The sequence below is a fragment of the Dendrobium catenatum genome, unplaced genomic scaffold (genome assembly GCF_001605985.2).
Source record: "Dendrobium catenatum unplaced genomic scaffold, ASM160598v2 fragScaff_scaffold_542, whole genome shotgun sequence".
In the NCBI taxonomy this organism is placed as follows: Eukaryota; Viridiplantae; Streptophyta; class Magnoliopsida; order Asparagales; family Orchidaceae; genus Dendrobium; species Dendrobium catenatum.
The window spans coordinates 2,925,599-2,947,082 of NW_021319004.1; the positions used below are offsets into that span (position 1 = coordinate 2,925,599).

Genomic DNA, 21,484 nt, shown 5'->3' on the forward strand with positions numbered 1-21,484 from the left:
CTACAAATACTAGTGGATTCATTCAAACTAGGCCAGGACTCGTGGTTTTTCCCCCTTTTCAGGGGTTTTCCACGTAAAAACTCTGGTGTCTCTTATGAATATTTCACCCCCTCTCTTTATCTGCTTGTGTGCTGAATTTTCGTACAATGTTAAGACGTTAAACCATATATTTCTCTACCGCCGCGAATATTCCAGGACGCAACAATATTATATACATACAACTCATAATTCTTTTTCATGTCAAATATGAATGATATAAATGAAATATATTAGTGATGAGAAATAAATAAAAGTGATATATTTGATATTAAAATAAAATAGAGTGATATGCATGTAATATTAAAATTAAAGATATTAAATATATAAATAGGATGTTATAAAGTGGTATGTATATAAATTTCCCAATCAAAAAAAAAAAAAACCCTCTCTAGTTGTTCTAGCATTGTTATGTAAAGTAGGTTGTTTTAAAAAACTACTACGTGCATTATAATTTATGTAATAGTATTTATGGCCCAATAGATAAATAAAAATTTCTCAAGATAAAAAAATAAAAAAAAAAACTACAAAATAAAAAGCTAAAGCAACATTAGTAGGAAATCTCACAGCCAAAAAACAAAACAAAAAAACGATGAGCTAAAATAAAATGTTGCCCACGTGACAAAATGGGTCATTATGCTAATAAATGCGTATTTAAGAAAAACTATGGTTTGATTTGGTTATTTTGTAACTTTCATAAAATATAGTTTTAAAATTATTTTTTGAGAAAACAGAGTTTTCTAAAGAAAAAGTTAATATTAGAAAGCTTTTAAAAACAAAACAAAAACAACGATATTCAAAACGTGGTTAAGAAAAATAGTTTTATCAAACAAATATTTTTTTTGGTAATTGACTGTTGCCAAACAAAAAAAAAAAACTGTAAAAACGGACAAACAAACGAGCCCTACGCGAGTTGGACATTAACCAAGGTTTGAAATGAACTTCAATGAAGGTTCTTCTCACTCTGAGTAGAATCTAATGGCTATTGTGAAAAATACTCACAAATCAATTATTCTAAATCAATAGTGATCTGAATACCTTTATCAATATCCAAAAGGATAAATTAATTAAAATCTTAAATCTTGGATGCTAAAAGTTCAAGATAAAATATTAGATATATTAAAAAAAAAGCTTAGGAATAATAGTAGAGAAATTCAAGCTTATTGCATGAGTGAGAACTACAAATCTCTCAATATAAAGGTAGAAGTAGAATCATCCATAATCATAAATGATTTAAAACATGAGATTAAAAATTTTTATATTAAAAAACTGATTTAAAAATCAGTATAAAAGTCATCCTAAACCAAGCCTAAATATAGTGCAAGACTCCAAGTGATGAATATGTGTATATGAGAACGAGCAATGCGATCAACTTCAGAGCAAGAGATACAACTGTTTGAGGAACAAATGACAAAATTTTTACTTGATTCCAAGGGTTTCTCATATATAATACAAAAATTAAAATTTTTTATAAGAATACTACTTTAAGTAGTTAGAAAGTCGTCCCAAACAAAGCCTAGAAAGTGTATTAGTGTATATGAGAACGAGCAATGCGATCATCTTCAGAGCAAGAGATACAACTGTTTGAGGAACAAATGACAAAATTTTTACTTGATTCCAAGGGTTTCTCATATATAATACAAAAATTAAAATTTTTTATAAGAATACTACTTTAAGTAGTTAGAAAGTCGTCCCAAACAAAGCCTAGAAAGTTGTTCCAAACGAAGCTTCATTTGGGACGTTTTTTTTTACTGCTGCTTGAAGCAGCTTTTTAGTATAAAAAATAAAATTTTTGTACTAAAAAGCTGCTTCAAGAAGCAGAAAAAAAAAACTGTACTAAACAAAACCTTATAGTACAGTAATTAATGAAATTGCAACAAGCTGCAGCATAAGTTTTAAACGACAGACTGACCTTTAACATTGTACACTGTGGACACCCATATTTTCCTTCTTGTTACAGCACCCAATATTACCTTCATCCCAATTTAGGCATTTTCTTAAACATAGTAAATGCAATAAAAACAACTAAAATTTATCAAAAAACAACATTCCTATTCATAACAAATGATCAACAAATAAACTACCAAAATCTAAAAGAGCCCAACCGACATTAGGTGAAAATACCAAGCAATACCGAGCATACCGAGTGTATTGTACCGAGCACTTTAGTGACGTGGCGTTTTGTTATTGGTTTCTGGATGCATTCGGTAAACTGACGGAATAATTACTCCTCTCTTAAAGTGCAGAGTTGGACATGATCAAACTGACTGCAACCTACAAAAGACTAGCACATACGATATAATGGGAATTCTAAAATGATTCATGGCTCAAGAATCCTTGTGATCATCAAAGGCTTCATTTGGAACAACTTTCATACTATTTTCTAAAACAGCTTTTTAGAAAACTGTTTTAAAAAGCAATAAGAAAGCCATCCCAAACAAAGCCAAAATGACCGGGCAATGCTTTCCATTTGATTCATGAACTCCTGACGGAATACTAGTTGGATATAACTACTATGAACTAATTGGAATGCAAAGTTTGCAGTAAAAGTTAGTAAATTTCTGATTTGGAAAATACTCTAGGAATGTTAGCCATCTAACAACTAAAGGGTGACTGGAGCACTTAGTTTTCATATTTATCTATCACTGTTTTCAGTAACAATTTCAGCTGAGCTGACCAATTTAGTCTCATCATCTTCCACATTCTTCATGACATGTCCTTTTACCTTAATCTTTGCTTCACCCTCTTCCTTCATAGAGCCCAGTGATAAGTGATGGAAACTCTCCTGTATTAAGTGGACGCCCTTCTCTACAGGCATGATTGCCTGTGATATGGTCAATGACACATCCCTGGCAACCTGTTTTATTGCCAAAGCAACAATAAAAAGAAATTGATTAGTTTTTATACTGATAGAAATTGACTAGTCCAGAATTTCAAGCTGCAAAGTCCAGCATTCCAGAATTTTTTATACTGCGAGAAATGTTGTCTTTTCCAAAGCTTATTCCAATCATAATTAGATGCAAAGTTTGTGCATAAAGTTAGGCTTCGTTTGGGACTGCTTTCTTACTGCTTCTTAAAACAACTTCCTCGTACAAAAATTTTAATTTTTATACTAGGAAGCTGCTTTAAGAAGCAATAAGAAAGCTATCCTAAATAAAACCTTAATGTAATAGAATTGTTTCTGGTTGAAGTTAGTGAATGATGGGAAACAATCGCCCCTATCCTTATACTTCATGGTAGCCAATCAAGTGACCAAATTCAAATCTTCTAATACAAATATCACTCTCCAGATTGGATGTCAATTATAACTACAGTTAGTGGGAGAGGCACGTGAGCAGATAAGGTGAATGGATGATTGGTGGATGAATGCTAACTTCCATGCCAATACTTGTCCTGCTGTATATTGAGGCCTATGAAAGCTACATGTATCAAGAAAAATTTGATCAAGATGAGTTTTAAAACTCTTAGATTTTCTTTGAGAAGAATACAATAAATGAACAATAAATCAACCCTAATATTGAACTCATCTCAATGCAAATCAAAATTTTGTAAAACCCATCATGACCAAATTTTAATCAGGATGTTCTCACACAATTTTTATTCAATTTCTATTGGCATAGTTCCATCGTGCATGCTATGAAACTATATAGTTTATGTTGAAGGATCGAGGGACCCAAAAGTCAACCAAATTTGACATACATCTTTGAGCATGCGGATTAAGAATTCTAACAGTTAGATCGATCTTAGATCGATCCTATTATGACCTTAGATTACAGTCCACGTGCCTCCTCTTGTTATTCTAGTCAATGGCCTCTCTTGGGATTTTTTGTTTTTGTTTTTTTTTTTAACTTTAATTTATTTTCATTGCATAAACTTTGGAGAAGTTTGTAAATACTTAAACACTTCATATCATCAAGCAATTAAATTCATTTTTTTTACTTTTCAACTTTTTATATGGTATCAAAGCAATCTTAGGGTTTCAATCTTTCAAACTTTATTTTTTTTTTTGTTTTCTCCTTGGTAAGATTCTTCATTTTCTTCATTATGATTGATTTCTTTAACTACCAAGTCCCAAAGGCCTACACAAAACGTTGAGGGGTAGCCCCTTCTAATGAGTTGAACATCATAAATGGTGAAAATTAGACTGAAAAAGAACTCTAAGAGCTACAAGCCTCATATTGCCTAAATAAGACAAATTATATAAAATAAACCCAAATTATAAACACCTTTCTGAAAGGAAAGAGATGATCAATTATCTTGTGAATCCTTCTCCAAAGTCCAAATACTCAAAAGTTGTACTTTGGGGTGAAGTGGAAGTCATGATCATGACATGGTTGTGGAATACCATAATATTTGAAATCAATGAGTCATATATATTCCTCTTTGCCATAAAAAAGTTTGGGATATCATCAAATAAACATACTCAAAAGTGAAGTATAATACCTACATCTAAGAGATTAAAACTAAAATTTCAACAACCAAGCAAAATAATCATCCTATTATTTAGTATTTTTAATGTAATGATAGTTAATTGGCTTAAATTAGATTATTATCAAGATGTAAACATGCAAATGCTATAATGATGTTATAATTCTCAAGCAATTTGTAGAAAGAGAAAAGGTGTTTGAGTTCCTTGCCGGACTCAATAATTACTTTGACCGAGTTATATCAAAATCTTAAACAAAGAAAATCTACCATCACTGAATGCAATTTTTCTCTCATATGAGCCCAAGGAAAAAAGGACGATAATGCTCGATGCTTCGATCTCCAAAACCGCCGAATCCTAAGGGACTTACTGCTACCGACTATTTCCTTAAAGAAGGGCAAAAACTTAAACCCTAAAATAATCTATGGTGCAACTACCATAAGAAGGACAAAAAAATATGAAAAACTCCAATGAAAAGCTCCTAGGTTATGCTGAAAATAAAGAAGATCACCAAAAAAGGAAACTTGCCTTGTGGAATCAGAAGAGTTCAATCCAGAAGAAATGGATATACTCAAGAAATTCCTCTAACACATAAGAAAAATCAACCAGATCACGCTCTCTAGCTCAAAATGGCATGCCTTCTAACTTTTGTATTTCAATGCCTTAAATAATTCCCTTCACACCTAGATCCTAAATTACGAAGCCACTTACCACATGACCAACCTTGCCAACATTTTTCAAACCTACAAACTCTGCCCCAACAATGATAAAATAAAAGTGGTCAATGAATCACTAACAATTATTGTAGATCAAGGAAATATTTCAATTTCCTCCACATATTCTTATTAATGTACTATATATTTCTCATATTATAGTAAATTTTCTATCAAGTCATAAAACCACTAAAATCCACAACTACATAATAACCTTTTTTGCTAATCATTGCATATTTTAGGACCTCAATATGGGAAAACATTTGCATAAGGTAGAGAAAAGTGAGGGGCTACGCCTTCTTGAAAAATGAAAATCACTTATCATGCTCTTTCATTTTCACCCTCAATATAAAAGTTATTTGAGAACATCATTATAGACTAGGCTATCCCTCCAAAATAATTTCCTTCTTTCTAAAAATGTAAACATGAAAAACGTTTATTGCATGAAATGGAATTTGACTCTTAAGATGACACAATGGAGCAAAAGTATTCATATTGCCGACCCTATGTGTTGGGATGAAGGCTTGATATTGTTGTTGATTTGTGAAATTTTTAAACATCATCATGCTATTTTTTTCTAAAAATGATTTTAAATATTGTGGTAAAGAGTAGTTAGTGATATTAAAAATGTTGCAAAGGATGTGCTTGAAATATCAAAAGGAAAAGATCCTAATAGTGATAATGGTAGGTGGTAGAATCAAAATGTGTAAGAAAAAATAAAAAATAAGAAGCTTTATTATAGAAATTAGTTTGAGTAAAAAAGCTCAAAAAATCGGAAAAAATATAAAGAGACTCATAAGTAGACTAAGAAAGCAATTTATTATGCAAAGAATTTAGCTTTTAATGATTTATATAATATATTAGATACTAAAGATGGTGAAAGCTATATGTATAAGTTTGTCAAGCGAAGAGATATGAGAAGTAAGAATTAGTTCAAGTGAAATGCATTAAAGATGAAGATAAAAAAGTGCTCTTATTAGAAGAGGATATTCAACAATGATGGATGAGATATTTTGATCAGCTTTTCAATAAAGATTGTGAGAATATAATTAACTTTAGTAACCTTAGCACCCTAAATGAAAACACAGATTTTTGTTTTTATCAGCATGTTAGTAAAACCAATGTTAGAGAAACTATCAAGAAAATGAAATGTGAAAGTTGTTGGACCTAATGATATTCCAATAGAAATGTGGAAATGCTTAAGTGATGAAAGAATTTCTTGGAAGGGATGAAGGAATTTCTTGGCTTATGAAATTTTTAGTATTATTTTAAAAATTAAAAAGATCTCAGATTGATAGGAGTATTGTTTCACATATTTAAGAATAAAAGTGATGCACAAGAATGTATGAATTATAGATGAATTAAGTTAATGCATCAAACTTTAAAACTTTGGGAGAGAGTTATTGAGCATAGGTTATGACGTAATACTAATATTTCTCAAAATCAATTTGGATTCATGCTTGGTAGGTCTACTATGGAAGCTATACATTTATTAAGAGGTTTGATGGGGAAGTATAGAGAGAATAAGGAGGATATACATATGATATTTATTGATTTAGAGAAAGCATATGATAGAGTTCAAAGATAAGTGCTCTGGAGAGTTCTAAAAAGGAAAGGGGTTAATAATATTTTTATTCAAATCATTAAAGATATGTATGTAAGAGCTATTACTTCAAACACGAGGTGGTTTGAACAAGTATTTTCATATTTCATTTACATTATATCAAGGATCAGCTTTAAGCTCATATCTTTTTGCTTTAGTCATGGATGTCTTACTAGACATTTGCAAGAGGATATACCCTAGTCTATATTTTTTTGCGGATGATATTCTTATTGTTGATAAGACTAGAGAGGGAGTTAAAGGTAAACTTGATTTATGGAGGTCAACCTTAGAGTAGGTTTTTGTTTGAGTAGATCTAAAACCAAAATATGGAGTGTAATTTTAGCAGTAATAGATCATGTGGGGGGATTGTAACTTTGGGAGATCAAGTCATTAATAAGAGTACATGTTTTAGATATCTCATGTATGTTGTTCAAAATGATGGTGAAATAGATAGAGATATTCTTAGTAGAATTCAAGTTGGTTAGTTGAGGTGGAGAAATGCATCAGGCTTGTTGTGTTATAGAAAAGTACCTCTCAAACTTCTGGGAAAATTCTATAAGATGGTGGTGAGACCTACAATGATTTACGGTGCAGAATGTTGGCTATTAAAAGCGAAGCATAATATCAAGTTAAGTTCTGCAGAGATGAGGATACTTAGGTGAATGAGTGGCTTCATTCTTAGAAATAGAATGTGAAACGAGTCTACACGTGAAAAGGTTGGAGTAGCTCGTGTGACAGATAAGATTAGAGAGAGTCATCTGAGATGGTTAGGTCACATAAAAGTATAAAACGTCGGTCTTTCGATGATCCAATTAGGAGAGTAGATGTATTGGATTTGGCCTATGTTAAAAAAGGTAGAGGTGGACCTAAAAATACTTGGTTAGAATTAGATTTAAATGAGAATTTGACTCCTATCATGACAAAATGGAGAAAAAAATTCATGTAGCCGACCCCACATTAAAATAAAAATTTGATGTTGTTGTTGTTGTATTGTAAATAATCAAGCAATAAAATTTAAAAATCTAAAAAGACTTGGTTAGAAAATATTAGATATGACATTTTTTTATTAGATTTAAATGAGAATTTGACTCCTATCATGACAAAATGGAGAAAAAAATTCATGTAGCCGACCCCACATTAAAATAAAAATTTGATGTTGTTGTTGTTGTATTGTAAATAATCAAGCAATAAAATTTAAAAATGCTTTTTCTACTTTTCTACAATTTTTATCATGATGAATTAATAATCAAGAATCACATTAACGAAGTACAACAAGCCAAATGTTATCAGAAATTTTTCTTTAAGGCAATTACTAAAGGAAATCAAAGCAGCAATAAGCACATGAACTCCAAGTAATGGAAATGCTTCAACTCAATTGAAAAGAATGAAAAAGAAAAGGAAGGAGAGCTTACATGTTCACCTCACCAACAACAAACTAAATGTCAGAATAAAGTTTGCTTGAAGAAATAATTAACTCTTGGGACTTTACGGCAGTAATAAGCATATGAAATCCAAGTAATAGGAATTCTTTAGAATCAGTTGGAAAGAATTTATACAAGGGAGCGCTTACATGTTCACCTCCTCCAATAACCACATCCTGAACACTTTTAGTAATGCTGGTGCCTGGAGGTTCAACGCATGCTTTCTTATGTTCCACAATAGCTGGCTTCTTCTCATGATCCTCTAAGTTAGCTTTGGCTATTGTTTGCATGGAAGTGACCTTTCCATGTGGAGAAACCCGCATAAATTGGTATGGTTTCGCTGGAAATACATATATATGTGCAATAGCTGCAACAGCCATCTGCAATGACCAGATGAATGAAAATACAGTCATGAACTTAAAATAAAAAATCTATCCTCACAAGCAATGGCTATTTTTCATTATTTGGCTGAGATTAGAAAGAATAAAGGCATACAGGTCAATTTCAATAAATTCCATCACATATTTGAATTCATAGACATAAATTTAGAATAACAAATTCATGACAAATTTTAGAAAGCCAAATCTAAACTGTCTGCTAATTTAAGACATTGATAGGTAACTTACTTCGATGCAGATAAGAAAATCTTGGATACCGTTCTGAATCTTTTCTTCCTTCGGCAATACACCAAAGTAACATATCATTGCAATGCCAACACCTTGCCACCAGGTAGCAAACACAATAGCTTTAAAGCTAATAAATTTTGCTAACGGATGGATATGTTCCAACCAATGATAAGTCACATTATAGAACTGCACAAGACAATATAATGCCCACATTTGACTGAAGTTTATGACAACAGCAATATACGGGTACCTGTAGGAAATTGCTCAAGTTCTGATGCACAGGCACTGAAAAAGAAAGCAGAAAAATATATATAAACATGTATGCATACCCTTTATACCACTTGAACTCCCCATCTCCATAAACACCAAAAAGCTCCAACAACAGCGCCAAGAAGGAACATAATGTTTTCAGAATCATCTGCATTTGCAATAAATGTTAGACGACGCAAAAGAATATAAACACAAAGAATTAATGTTCTTCCAACTTACATATTGTACAAGGCCAAACTTTACTATTGGGTATAAATCCTTTCCAAGAACAGTTGGATTGAAGAAAAAATCATAAAAAGAACTACGATGCAATATTCCTTTCTCCTCATCTCCCTTGAGCAACTGCTCTGTGAGCTGTTGTTTACTTGTTCCTTTCTCAAGCAGTTCCATAACTCTTTCTTCACCCCCTGTATCAATAGTTTTGCCATCATCAGTGTTAATAGGGCATAATCAGTTAAGAGAATGTTACAACAGCCAACTGGCTTTGCAGTCTTAGATAAAGAACATTCAGTAAAACTATATGCACCTTTTGGAAAACTAAACTAAATCTGAAGACGGGATAATCAAGACATCACATATGCTGAAGCCTGAAAGTAAAAGAACAACATGCAAACGCTCACATGCATGCACTTAGTACTACTTATATATACAGGCAGAGGGATAAACATCCATATACATACATATATAAAAGTTTGAAGACTTAAGTAAATACAAGAAAGAGAAAAAAAGAATGAGGGAGGGAGGGAGAGAAAGAGAGAGAAAGAGAGTTTAAATTAACACAATAAAAACTTGATAACATCCCTTCAATAGGTGATCACAGAGATGTAGGAGTGTGAGTACCAAGGCAGGCAACCAAGTAACTTCCAAAAGCATACAAAGCAAATGCTTCATAGCAGTTCCTTAATATGTCACATATTATCGAAAATCTTGCTTTCCATAAAGAGAATACCTGAAGAGACACAAGATAAAGAATTTACAAGGAAGAATTGTTTTAAGCATGATAAGCAGTTAAAATATCGGATGATAAAGAATAACTGAGATGCATGTGTGCAACATAAAACTAAAAAATATATCATGTCAGAGATTAAACAGTTTAAAAGTGTTATAAAGCTCACCAAATTTTACTTGACAATAATATGGATTAATGCTAAAAACTACATAAACACTTTTACCCTCTTTAAACAACCATAATTAGGACAATATCTGCATATGCATCGCAGAAAACCGTTCCTTGGTTTAAATGTCATAAACTTGCACAATTAACTTAATTAATCAAGTTTTTAATGAATATGCATCAAATTTTTAATTAATCAAATTAAACAACCATAATTAGGATAATATCTGCATATGCATCAAATTTTTAATAGATGTTTTGATTGCATGATAAGATAATTGTGGTTTCAAAACGCAGACTTTCAAATAGTTTGAAAAAAAATATAGGGTTCTTGATGATATCATGCATGCATTGGATGATTTTGATTGAGGGAAATCTTGAAATTTAAAATAGCTTTGATAAGTTGATCAACTATCATTATATTTTTCAGAAGTTCGATGAATGATTAACTCCCTTATTTGCCATTCATTTGCTTCTTTTTTTTTTTGTGATTTTAGGTTACATTCAAGACCTTTTGCATGGATGGTGATTAGCCAATTCACAATCACTCTCAAACGCATTGATATGCACCCCCTCTTAGACTGCAAAATGGGTCAAATGACCAAAATCTAGGCTCAATCTTATATCAATATTGCGGCATTCAAATGGAGGTCAGCAATTTGTATGCATTTTTTTTCACATGAAAAAAGCGTTAAGAGGCTCCAAACTCACTGACAATGTCAAATCTTAATGCCTCCTGAATATCTTCTCAGTGTGAATCCTTCATTAAATATTCTAATTAAATTATGTTGCAGACATTTTTTTGTCTTTTCAAATCATCCATCAGCTTCTCTAAGAAGCAACTAGTGAATAATACACGACATGGATGAGACAGAAATCTTGTGGTGAGAAAGAATACAGCTCACACCAGTCACATGACCATCTAATATCACACAGCCCAGCAATGAGGAACCTGATGTGCAAGTCTACCTGCAAGAAATAGAAAAATGCTGGTTAAAGCACACAATTCTTATTACCTGCATGGGACCGGGAAAATCCTGATAAGGAGAATTGATAAAGACCTGCTTGCTTATACATAAGTCGGCTTGCCTATCCATTTGCCTGCTCCACCTCTCTGTTATTCGGCTGTACCTGTTGCATCTTCACCATCTATTTCCTGCACTTTGATCCCTGCCGTTAGTTTCTACCTAACCGGTCTTTTACATCGAACTGATGTATTGCCTGTTAGCATTAGAGAAAGAAGATGAACAGTAACACTTATTCTCTGCTATGCTTCTATGCTTCTCTAGTTTGATTTTGATTGCAGGTTACAGTTGAAAAAGACGAACTTCATCATGGTATCAGAGCTCTAGGTTGATTTTTTTTCTTCTACAATGGCTGCCTCCGCCTCGTCAACCTCCTCTCCGTCTACTGTTCTTCCCGACACTGCCGCTACATCTCAGACCATACCTATACCACCACAGCTAAAATTCTTCATGGTGAATGTCAAAACCATGGTAACAGTCCAGTTAACCACTGACAATCATCTATTGTGGAAATCGCAGCTCTTGAAGCTATTTGCGTCCAACAACTTCGAAGGGTATCTTACTGGTGCTGCCGTCAAACCACCGAAAGAGATCACATCTGTTGATGGATCATCTATACAAAACCCTTCGTTTCAACTCTAGATGCTCATCGATCAGCATCTTGCCTCTGCAATCTACTCAACTGTATCACCATCCCTTTTACCGTATATCTTAAATTTGTCTTCAACTCATGATATTTGGACAACACTGGAGCTTCGGCTCCAATCTACAAACCGTTCCAGACTTCTTCAGATTAAAAATGAATTACACCAACTGCAGCTCGATGACAAAACAATGTTTGCCTATCTCTCCGACATCAAGGCCAAGGTTGATGCTATTGCTGCTGCAGGGTCATCTATTGACGTTGAAGATGTTATTCTTTATACTATTAATGGCCTGACATCTACTTATAACTCCTTTAAAGCCATTATCCACAATCAGCTTCAACCGATTTCCTTGGATGATTTCTATGCTCTGCTGTGCAGTGAAGAACTTCACATCACTGCTGAAGCTCATCGTGACAACATTGCCAATTCTACTGCAGATCCCATTTTCGCTCTTACAGCTACCCGTGGCTCGTCGTAGTATCGCGGCTCCTTTCCTGCAAATTACCACGGTCGCTCGTCTCCTGGACGTTCAACTACAGGACGCGGTTATGCTCGCTCCTCTTCTGGTCGCGGTTCCTCCTCTGCTCGTCGAGGTTGTCGAAATCGTTCTCTTATAGACTGTCAAATCTGTGGAAAAACTAGACATTCAGCAAGTCATTGCTGGTATAGGCATGATACATCCTATAATGCATCACCGCAAGCTTACATCACTACAGACACCCCCCCCCCCCCCCCCCCCCCCCCCCCCCCCCCCCACCCCCCATCAGCTGACTGGTACTTAGATTCCGGTGCAACAGAGCACCTCACATCCAACCTGGCTCAACTAAACAATATATAGAACTATACAGGTTCCTCTCAAGTACAAGTAGGCAATGGTCAGCATTTACCAATTGCCAATACTGGTCAAGGTTTGCTTCCCACCCCCTATCGTAAGCTCCACTTACCTCATGTTCTACATGTTCCCCATCTCTCTCATAATTTACTTTCCATACATAAACTCACCAATGATAACTCGTGTTTTGCACTAATTGATGCCCATGGTTTTGCTATCAAGGACTCCCGGACTAACAAGACACTTTTCCAAGGACCCAAACGGCATGGTCTTTACCCAATTAAGCTCCAATCGCATTCGGCTCCTTCCATCACAGCTTTAGCCGTCTCCTCTGCACCCAACTCCATCTGGCATCAGAGGCTTGGTCACCCTTCTACTTCCAGTCAGCAACGTCTATGGTCCTTACTATCTTTTAGTCCGAGTTTTAGCAATCTACATTGTAATGCTTGTTCTCAAGTAAAATGTACTAGGTTACCTTTCTCTTTGTCAAGTACTACTACAAGTCAATGCTTAGAACTTATTCATAATGATATTTGGGGACATTCTCCAACTCCATCAATGCAAGCTTATCTTTATTATGTTGTGTCTATTGATGATTATAGTCGTTACTCATGGATCTATCCCTTACGACATAAATCAGAGGTGTACTCAAAATTCTTGCATTTTCAAGCTCTTGTGGAAAAACAATTTCAACATTCTATAAAAATATTAAGAACTAACGCTGGAGGAGAATATGTCAACAAAATCTTTCAAAATCTTCTTAAATCTGACATCATTCATCAGATTTCCTGCCCCTACACCCCCCAACAAAATGAGGTTGCTGAACGAAAGCATAGACACTTGCTTGACACCGTGCGAGCTCTTCTGCTTACTGCTCATGTACCTCAAAAATTATGGTTAGATGCTCTTCTTACAGCTATTTATCTTATCAATCGCTTCCCTTCTCCTAATACTCAAAATCTATCTCCATATGAGCTCTTATATAACACGTCCCCAAATTATACTCATCTTCGAATTTTTGGATGTCTATGCCATCCCTGGCTCTCCACCAATCTCTCTCATAAATTAGCACCACATTCTACTCCGTGTGTCTTCCTTGGATATGCCTCTAATTCTAAAGGCTATAAATGTCTAGACCTTAATACTTATCGTGTCTACACATCTCGTCATGTTCATTTTCATGAGACAATTTTTCCTTTCCAGTCTAACTCAACAACAGTTTCTACTCCAATCAAACCACCTTCACATATCTTTATTCCAGCAACCTCAATTCCTATCTATACTATTTCACAAAATCAGCCCACATCCTTACCAGACACATTTCCTACTATCTCCACGACTCCCAATAATCAAGTCTCTGTTCAACAGCTATCCTCTCCCTAAAACTATGTATCATCCTCGAGCCCCACAGCAGCAACCATTCCAACTCAAATCTTGCCTCCTTCTTGGCATACCATGGTCACAGGGGCATAGACCGATCATCTTAAGCCAAAACAAATCCTTGACCTACAACACACTATTATCCCAACAAATCTGTCCGGATTTACCCAAGCATACCAGCATGCTCTTTGGTGTGATGCCATGAGCCAAGAATTTGATGCACTTCAAAAACAAGGTACATGGATACTTGTCCCACCAAACTCAGCAACAAACATTTTAGGTTGTAAATGGATCTACAAAATCAAATATAACTCGAATAGTATCATTGCTCGATACAAGGCTCGCCTAATCGCACAAGGTTTCAAGCAAGAACAAGGTTTAGATTACCATGAAACCTTCAGTCTAGTAGCAAAATTCTCTACCATTCGAATTTTTTTAACAATTGTTGTCACAAAACAATGGGCAATATTACAGCTAGATGTCTCCAATGCGTTCCTACATGGACCCCTTCAAGAGAGTCTACATGAAGCATGCACAGTCGGTTTCACTGATTCTCAATTTCCCAATCATATTTGCCTTTTGAAAAAGGCTATTTATGGACTTAAGCAAGAGCCTAGACAATGGTTCTCCACTTTTTCATCATATCCGCATCAATATGGTTTTCGAACCAGCATAGCCGGCCCCTCCTTGCTATTGTTTCAGCACAATTCTGATCAAATATACATCTTAGTGTATGTAGATGATATTTTGATCACAGGAAATTCAACGTCAGCAATTGACAAACTATTGGCTGCCTTACATGTCAAATTCTCCATACACAATCTTAGCCGATTGCATCACTTTATGGGATTACAAGTAAGATATACAGCTCACGACATTCACTTGGCTCAATCCAAATATGCTGCAGATTTACTTCATCGGGCTGCAATGGACAATTGCAAACCTTTGCTTACACCACTACCAACCAATTTTGCGGCTATCTCTTCAAATGATACTCCATATGAAAACCCAGAGCATTATCGCCAACTTACAGGAGCTCTACAATACCTGATTATTACCCGTCCTGATCTCTCATATGCAGTCATTTTTTTGTGCCAACATATGCACAACCCACTTCAAATACATCATAAGCTCTTAAAACGGATACTCAGGTATGTCAAAGGCACTCTCTTTCTCGGGCTATCCATTAATTCATCAACACTTGTTCTTCAAGGTTTTGCAGACTCATATTGGGCTACTGATCCCATCACTCGTCGCTCGTTTACTGGCTATTGTGCCTTTCTAGGCACTAATCTAATCTCTTGGACTGTAAAAAAACAAACGTCAGTAGCACGTTCCTCCACGGAAGCAAAGTATAGAGCTCTTTCCAGTTTCCACTGCAGCATGTGATTTAATTTGGCTAAGACGACTTCTCTCTGAATTCCAAATTCAGTCTATTGAGCCTACCAATCTTTATTGTGATAATGTTTCAGCTCTTTCTTTAGCCAATAACCAAGTTTTTCATGCCCGAACAAAACATATCTGCTCACAAGGCATGATAGATTTTCACTTCATAAGGAACTATATTCGGGATCGTCATATACAGGTTCTACATATCTGCTCACAAGATCAGATCTTTTCACCAAGGCTTTGAGTGCTCGAAGGCATCTTATCTATGTGACAAGCTAACACTACAGTCCTCTACTGTTAGCTTGAGGGGAGCTGATAAGGAGAATTGATAAAGACCTGCTTGCTTCTACATAAGTTGGCTTGCCTATCCATTTGCCTGCTCCACCTCTCTATTATTCAGCTGTACCTGTTTCATCTTCACAGTCTATTTCCTGCTCTTTGATCCCTGTCGTTAGTTTCTAACTAACTGGCCCTTTATATCAAACTGACGTATTGCCTGTTAGCATTAGAGAAAGAAGATGAACAGTAACACTTATTATCTGCTAAGCTTCTATGCTTTCTCTGGTTTGATTTGATTGCAGGTTACAGTTGAAGAAGACGAACTTCATCAAATCCCCCATCTATAGCTGACTCTAAAATTCACATAATATGCAAAAAAACTTGGTGATTGACTTCTTAAACTTCAGAATCAATACAGAAATATAAATTATCGATTGAGCGAGTTGGGCCTACAAAGGTTAGTTAATGACCATAAACAGCATTTTGAAAGAGGGATTAAAAAAGAAACAATCTAGAATATAGAGAAAAAGCAGCATTCAAGAAAATTTTGATATCTCTATGATTAAGCTCTTCTACAAGAAAATGGTTATCAACTACAACAGCTAATTAGAACATTATGAAAGATGTAGTAGAGCTTTTAATATCATGAATGGAGATTATAAGGTTCAGCTGAATATGGTGAAGAAAATCACTCACAGATTCACTGGAATAGACAGGGACCATGAACAAGACGCCTATTATCCACTTCTGTTCCTGAAATATACCAAAGCCCATCGGATTGGTGTAAGGCATGCCAGTACCACTCTAATTTTCTAACAAGCTAAATGGTTATGTAAAATGAAAAAACAAAATGGCGCCAAGAGCATGATTACCTTTTAATTTTTATTAACATAAACAAAAATACAAGTAAATGAAAAAACTAAAATGGCGCAACATTATATTAACAATTACTTCACAAGGAAAACAATGATGCATGAAAAGCATAGCCTAAAACCAATCGTGACACAATCTAAATGTTACATGTGATAGAAAACGTTCATTAGTTTGAGAAAATATTTTAAAAAGAAGTATAAAAAAATGGCACAATAACACAAGGAGTTATAATGAAAATGTTTAGTATATACACACCCGTGCATGTAGGGGTGCAAAAAATTGATTTAAATGCAATTCCAACACTGTTGGTCAATGCTTTCCAGTGGGAAACGAACCTCCATGTGGGATTGCAATAGTGATGATTACCTTTTAATTTTTTATTTAAAAGAATAAATTTCAGAGAAAAAGAGAACTTACATCAGGATTACTGTATGATCTAAGATGTTCGAATATCAGCAAGAGAGAGATGATTAGCGCAATCAGTGCAAATATTCCTCCAATAATAACAGCTGGAGTATGAAGGTTCCTGTACACTACTTCGAAGTTGGAAATGTCATTGAATTCCACTCCAGAAAAGCCTCCTGAAAAAAAAAACAAATTTATGCATTACAGTATTCAGATTACACTTGACAGTATAGGCAATGAAGGAATCAATTGGGATTCTGAATTAAAGAATATACTATAAATGCCTTATTATTTCTATATAGGAAAAAAAAAAGACAAAAAGGGAATCAACAAATGTTAACCATTATGAAATAGAAGGTAATCCCATAATTTGCGTATGGTAGAGTTGACAATTCTTAACGCTCGTCACGTATAGAATGAATGTTATGATTCCTAACTTGTTGAGAAGAGCCGAGAATTGTGAAGAATACAATGGTTTGTTAAAAATGTCCACTGGCTGGCTAGCTGTGAGTACATGTCATATTGATCATTCCTTCTTCAACTTTTCTCCTATAAGGTGACAGTCAAGTTTTATATTATTTATTCATTCATGATAGATTGGGATTGAAGCAATATGGAGCATTGCATGTTATCACAATATAAATTAACATGATGAGAATGTTTGATGCCCAAATATTATAGAATTATTTTTAACCAGATGATCTCACAATAGATGTTAACCATAAACGGTCACATGGCTTCTACATTGGACCATGATATAGTGGTTACTTCTTGGTATTAAAAGAAATTAATCAGCTATCAAACAAAATGCAATACTAAATAAATGGCTTTTGAAGGTTACAACGCCTTGCCAAATTTGCATCAAGCATTTAGTTGAACTGAACTTTTCGGAAGAAGTTTTCATTGTCCTATTATTTGTTTCACATATCATAAGACACGATGATTTGCATCTAAATGTGGTCCTCTTGGTTTGAAGATAGATTGGCTTAAAAAATGGATTGCATGGGCCAAGTTGGGCTGTTTAATTATCAAATAAATTAACCACCCAATGAACCTATACTGTGAAATGGATAACTAAAAAAATATAAGTTTAAAAATTAAAAATGCAAAATATAGCTGCCATAAAACTTACTGAGCGATAAGTTTTGCTCCGAGACAAGAAAATGGTTTTGTAACAAAGTATCATGCATCTTCCAGAATCTCAAGATTATATTTTCATTTTGAAAGAGCAATACCTTTATTAGATTGTGTAAACTATGTGCCTAAGAAATGATTCAATTCTCCAAGCTTCTTTAGTTTGAATTGATCCTATAGGAATAATTTCATGTCTTCAACATCTAGTATATTGCACCCTGCTGTGATTAAATCATTTATATATATGAGGAGAAAAGTTAGTTTCCTGTTTTGAGATCAAGCAAACAAGGAATAATCTAACTTAAATTGCCTGTAGTTGTCCTGCTTAAAGTCAATGAAGAGTTTAATGAGTTATTAATGTGAAAATTATTTGAGGTTATACAATGATTTATGAAGCTTGCAAACCCGTGCTTCCCCCTTTCGATCAAAACCAATAAACAAGGACAAGTAAATATCTTCATCAAGGTCTCCAATCAGGCAAGTATTAATAACATTGAGTTGATGAAAGATGTCAATGTTGAGCTGAAGCCACAACAAGTAGAAGGTGAACTATTACAAGCTTGGAAATAGGAGAAAAGTTCTCTAACCTTCAACATGTTTATATCATTTCAACCTAATTCGGAGCTTAACCTTGTATACCCATATGTGCCCAATAGGTCATTTCACAAGAGGCCATGGATGTAAAAACCATGTGTCAGTCAGAGCACAACCCTGTCAAGGCGGAAGCTGTAGGTTCGAGCCTCATCAATCCCGATCTGATGAATTGATCAACTCATCTTTCCCTTTTTCATGAAAGGTAAGACAGGGAACGAAATCTAATCTCTGAGGGGAATCCTTATTTCTTTCTTTTATTTTCATTTCACATTTCTCATCAAATAAATATGAAAATTTTTATTTTTTCTAATAGCATTGATAGGTAAGGGAGAAATATATGCAAATTTGTAAAATTGTTACTTCTTACTAATTACGAAGGTACAGGCTTGGAAATAGGAGAAAAGGCCTGTCTACAACATAAACCTTTAACATGTTATATCATTTCACAAATAATTCGGAGCTTAACCTTGTATAACCATATGTGCCCAATAGGTCTTTTCCAAGAGGCCATGGATGTAAAAACCATGTGTAATTACCTTCACGAGCTGCAATTTCTTTTGCATAATGAGGCGCCATTTAGGATCACAAATTGTTTGTGAAAAAGAGGATGGTTATTTTTCAACTGAAAAGGAAGTTATTAAGGCACAAATTTTGGGTCATAAACTATCTTTTTTTTTTTATCATATGAAATAAGAATAGGTAAAAGGTTCAGAAAGTTGAGGAACAAGTGATCAGTAAATATATAAACACGGAAGGAATATCATTAGAAGAAGCCTCATTATTGGAATGAGGAGGGAGTTCTTCTTAAGAGAGATGGTTAGGCAAAAACACTACATGTTGGAAGGAACATATGGAGTGAAGCTGTCATCATCATATTACTGAATCAGAAGCCATTGAAGGTGAGCTTGCAGCTAAAAGTAAGAAGGAATAAATATTTTCATGGTCAATGACATCTCATGAAACAAAGATTTTATCACTTGAATGCATTCCTTCACTTGAATTATGGAGGTCAACCTTAGAGTCGAAAAGCTTTCGTTTGAGTAGAACTAAAACTAAATATATGAAGTGTACTTTAAGTAATAATAGATCTACTGGAGGGATTATGACTTTGGGTGCTCAAGTCATTAATAAGAGTCCATGTTTTCGATATTGGGTCTATTGTTTAGAGTGATGGTGAAATAGATGGGAATATTATTAGTAGAATTCAAGTTGGATGATTGAAGTGGAGAAATACATCAGGCTTGTTGTGTGATAGAAAAGTCCCCCTCAAACTTAAGGGAAATTTCTATAAGATGGTTAAACCTGCAATGCTTTATGGTGCAAAATGTTAGCCATTCAAAGAGAAGCATAATATTAAGTTAAGTGTTGCATAGATGAGGATGCTCAGGTGGATAAGTGGCTTTACACGCAGCTGAATGCCTTGATTGGATCGGCTCGATCAAGTTCCTTATGTGGATTTCAATAGGATGGCGTCCCTTAGCATGCAGAGTGATCTTAGTATTGGCCAAGGAAACTTCAGGTGTACACACCATAATGACAACTAATATATATGCACACATACAAAAACATCAAAAATATAAATTTATGAACAATGCTGCATAATAATTTCTACTTATGCAATAATAACTTTGACACCACTAAAAGAACTAAGCAAGATAAACTAGGAGTAACAATTTGAGCCTTGATGGTGGTCAACTTTAGATGCAAACCTCAACATATAACCATACTCACAAATCAAAAACCTGCAGCTAAGACTTGAATGATCAAGCAACATGTCTGTAAGTTTCAACAAATAATAGCATTCATTAAACATACTTTCCAAGCTCAATCAAGTATGGATGGTGCAAGTTCAGCATAACTACAACCAAGAAGCCTCAAATTTCCCCAAAAAATAATACAACCAAAAAGCCCAAACGACCTACACTCGCAAAATGGTGCCAAATATCAATTTAAAATCCAAAGAACTACAAAACTACAAACCTAAGATTACAACAACAGTGAAGCAACCCTTTCGGTAAAGACATTTTCAAATTAAAGCAATTACGCGGACCAAATAAACATCAAGTATACATCCAAAATAGCATATATAGATGACCAAAGAACGCCCATAGTAGAAACTTTAGTCCATGCAAAGCAGAGCATTGCATTTGATAAAAAATGCCTTAGATGAGTAGAAAAACATAAGAACTTGAAATTGTTCATCCTCCGAACAATTATAACTGCAATATTCCAAGGCTTTGTGACACAAAATCAAGAAATTTAAACCACAAAAAAAAAAAAAGTTTGTCCCAAATCGATCTATATGTTGTTTTTTTCTTAATTGCCACTGTTATAAACTGATAACAAAAGGGTTACACTTCTTCCACTTCGCTTTCCGTTAATAAAAACTAGTTGTACGAAAAAATTGCAAAGGTTCAATCATCATATTCACAACAAATTTCTAAGTGGGGATGGCAGCGAACAACTAGAAGGCCGACCTTCCGAGAAGAACTTGGGCAAAATATCCATCTCCGTCGGAATCCGGCTGTAGTGGCGGAACCCTAGAACCTGAAAACTGGCGAATTGGTGGACAGATGCAGCAGGAGTAGGCGGGAACGGTGACACACATGGCCTCGCGAGATACGTGGCGCGACTTCAAGTTTTGAGGGAGTATAATGAGTATTGACCAAGTTCAGTAGGCGTGGGCTAGTGGCTCCAAACAATAAATAACTGCCGTA

The 21,484-nt window shown here is 34.6% G+C and overlaps 1 protein-coding gene across 3 annotated transcripts; it reads right to left on the reverse strand.

Moving 5' to 3' along the window:
• Positions 1 to 1,852: 1,852 nt before the first annotated feature.
• Positions 1,853 to 21,426, reverse strand: LOC110095839 (protein LAZ1 homolog 2). Of its 3 annotated transcripts, XM_020821550.2 has the most exons (9): positions 21,245 to 21,426; positions 17,052 to 17,215; positions 16,458 to 16,514; positions 9,936 to 10,044; positions 9,315 to 9,502; positions 9,155 to 9,243; positions 8,826 to 9,075; positions 8,349 to 8,579; positions 1,853 to 2,893 (listed from the first exon to the last, which is right to left on the reverse strand). In XM_020821550.2, the coding sequence occupies exons 1-9, from the start codon at positions 21,273 to 21,275 to the stop codon at positions 2,672 to 2,674; spliced, it is 1,341 nt and encodes a 446-aa protein (XP_020677209.1). In that variant the 5' UTR covers positions 21,276 to 21,426; the 3' UTR covers positions 1,853 to 2,671. The 3 variants fall into 3 exon arrangements, with proteins under 3 accessions (XP_020677209.1, XP_028550549.1, XP_028550550.1); XM_028694716.1 differs by lacking the exon at positions 16,458 to 16,514; XM_028694717.1 differs by lacking the exons at positions 16,458 to 16,514; positions 17,052 to 17,215; positions 21,245 to 21,426 and adding an exon at positions 11,226 to 11,462.
• Positions 21,427 to 21,484: the final 58 nt, after the last annotated feature.

Excerpts from the sequence above, each read along its gene's own strand:
- LOC110095839 (XM_020821550.2), bottom strand. The coding sequence starts at position 21,275 with ATGGATATTTTGCCCAAGTTCTTCTCGGAAG. Across the intron at positions 16,515-17,051 it reads GATCATACAGTAATCCTGAT|GAACAGAAGTGGATAATAGG; the intron begins GTAAGTTCTCTT and ends GGTATATTTCAG. Across the intron at positions 9,244-9,314 it reads AGTTTGGCCTTGTACAATAT|ATGATTCTGAAAACATTATG; the intron begins GTAAGTTGGAAG and ends TTGCAAATGCAG.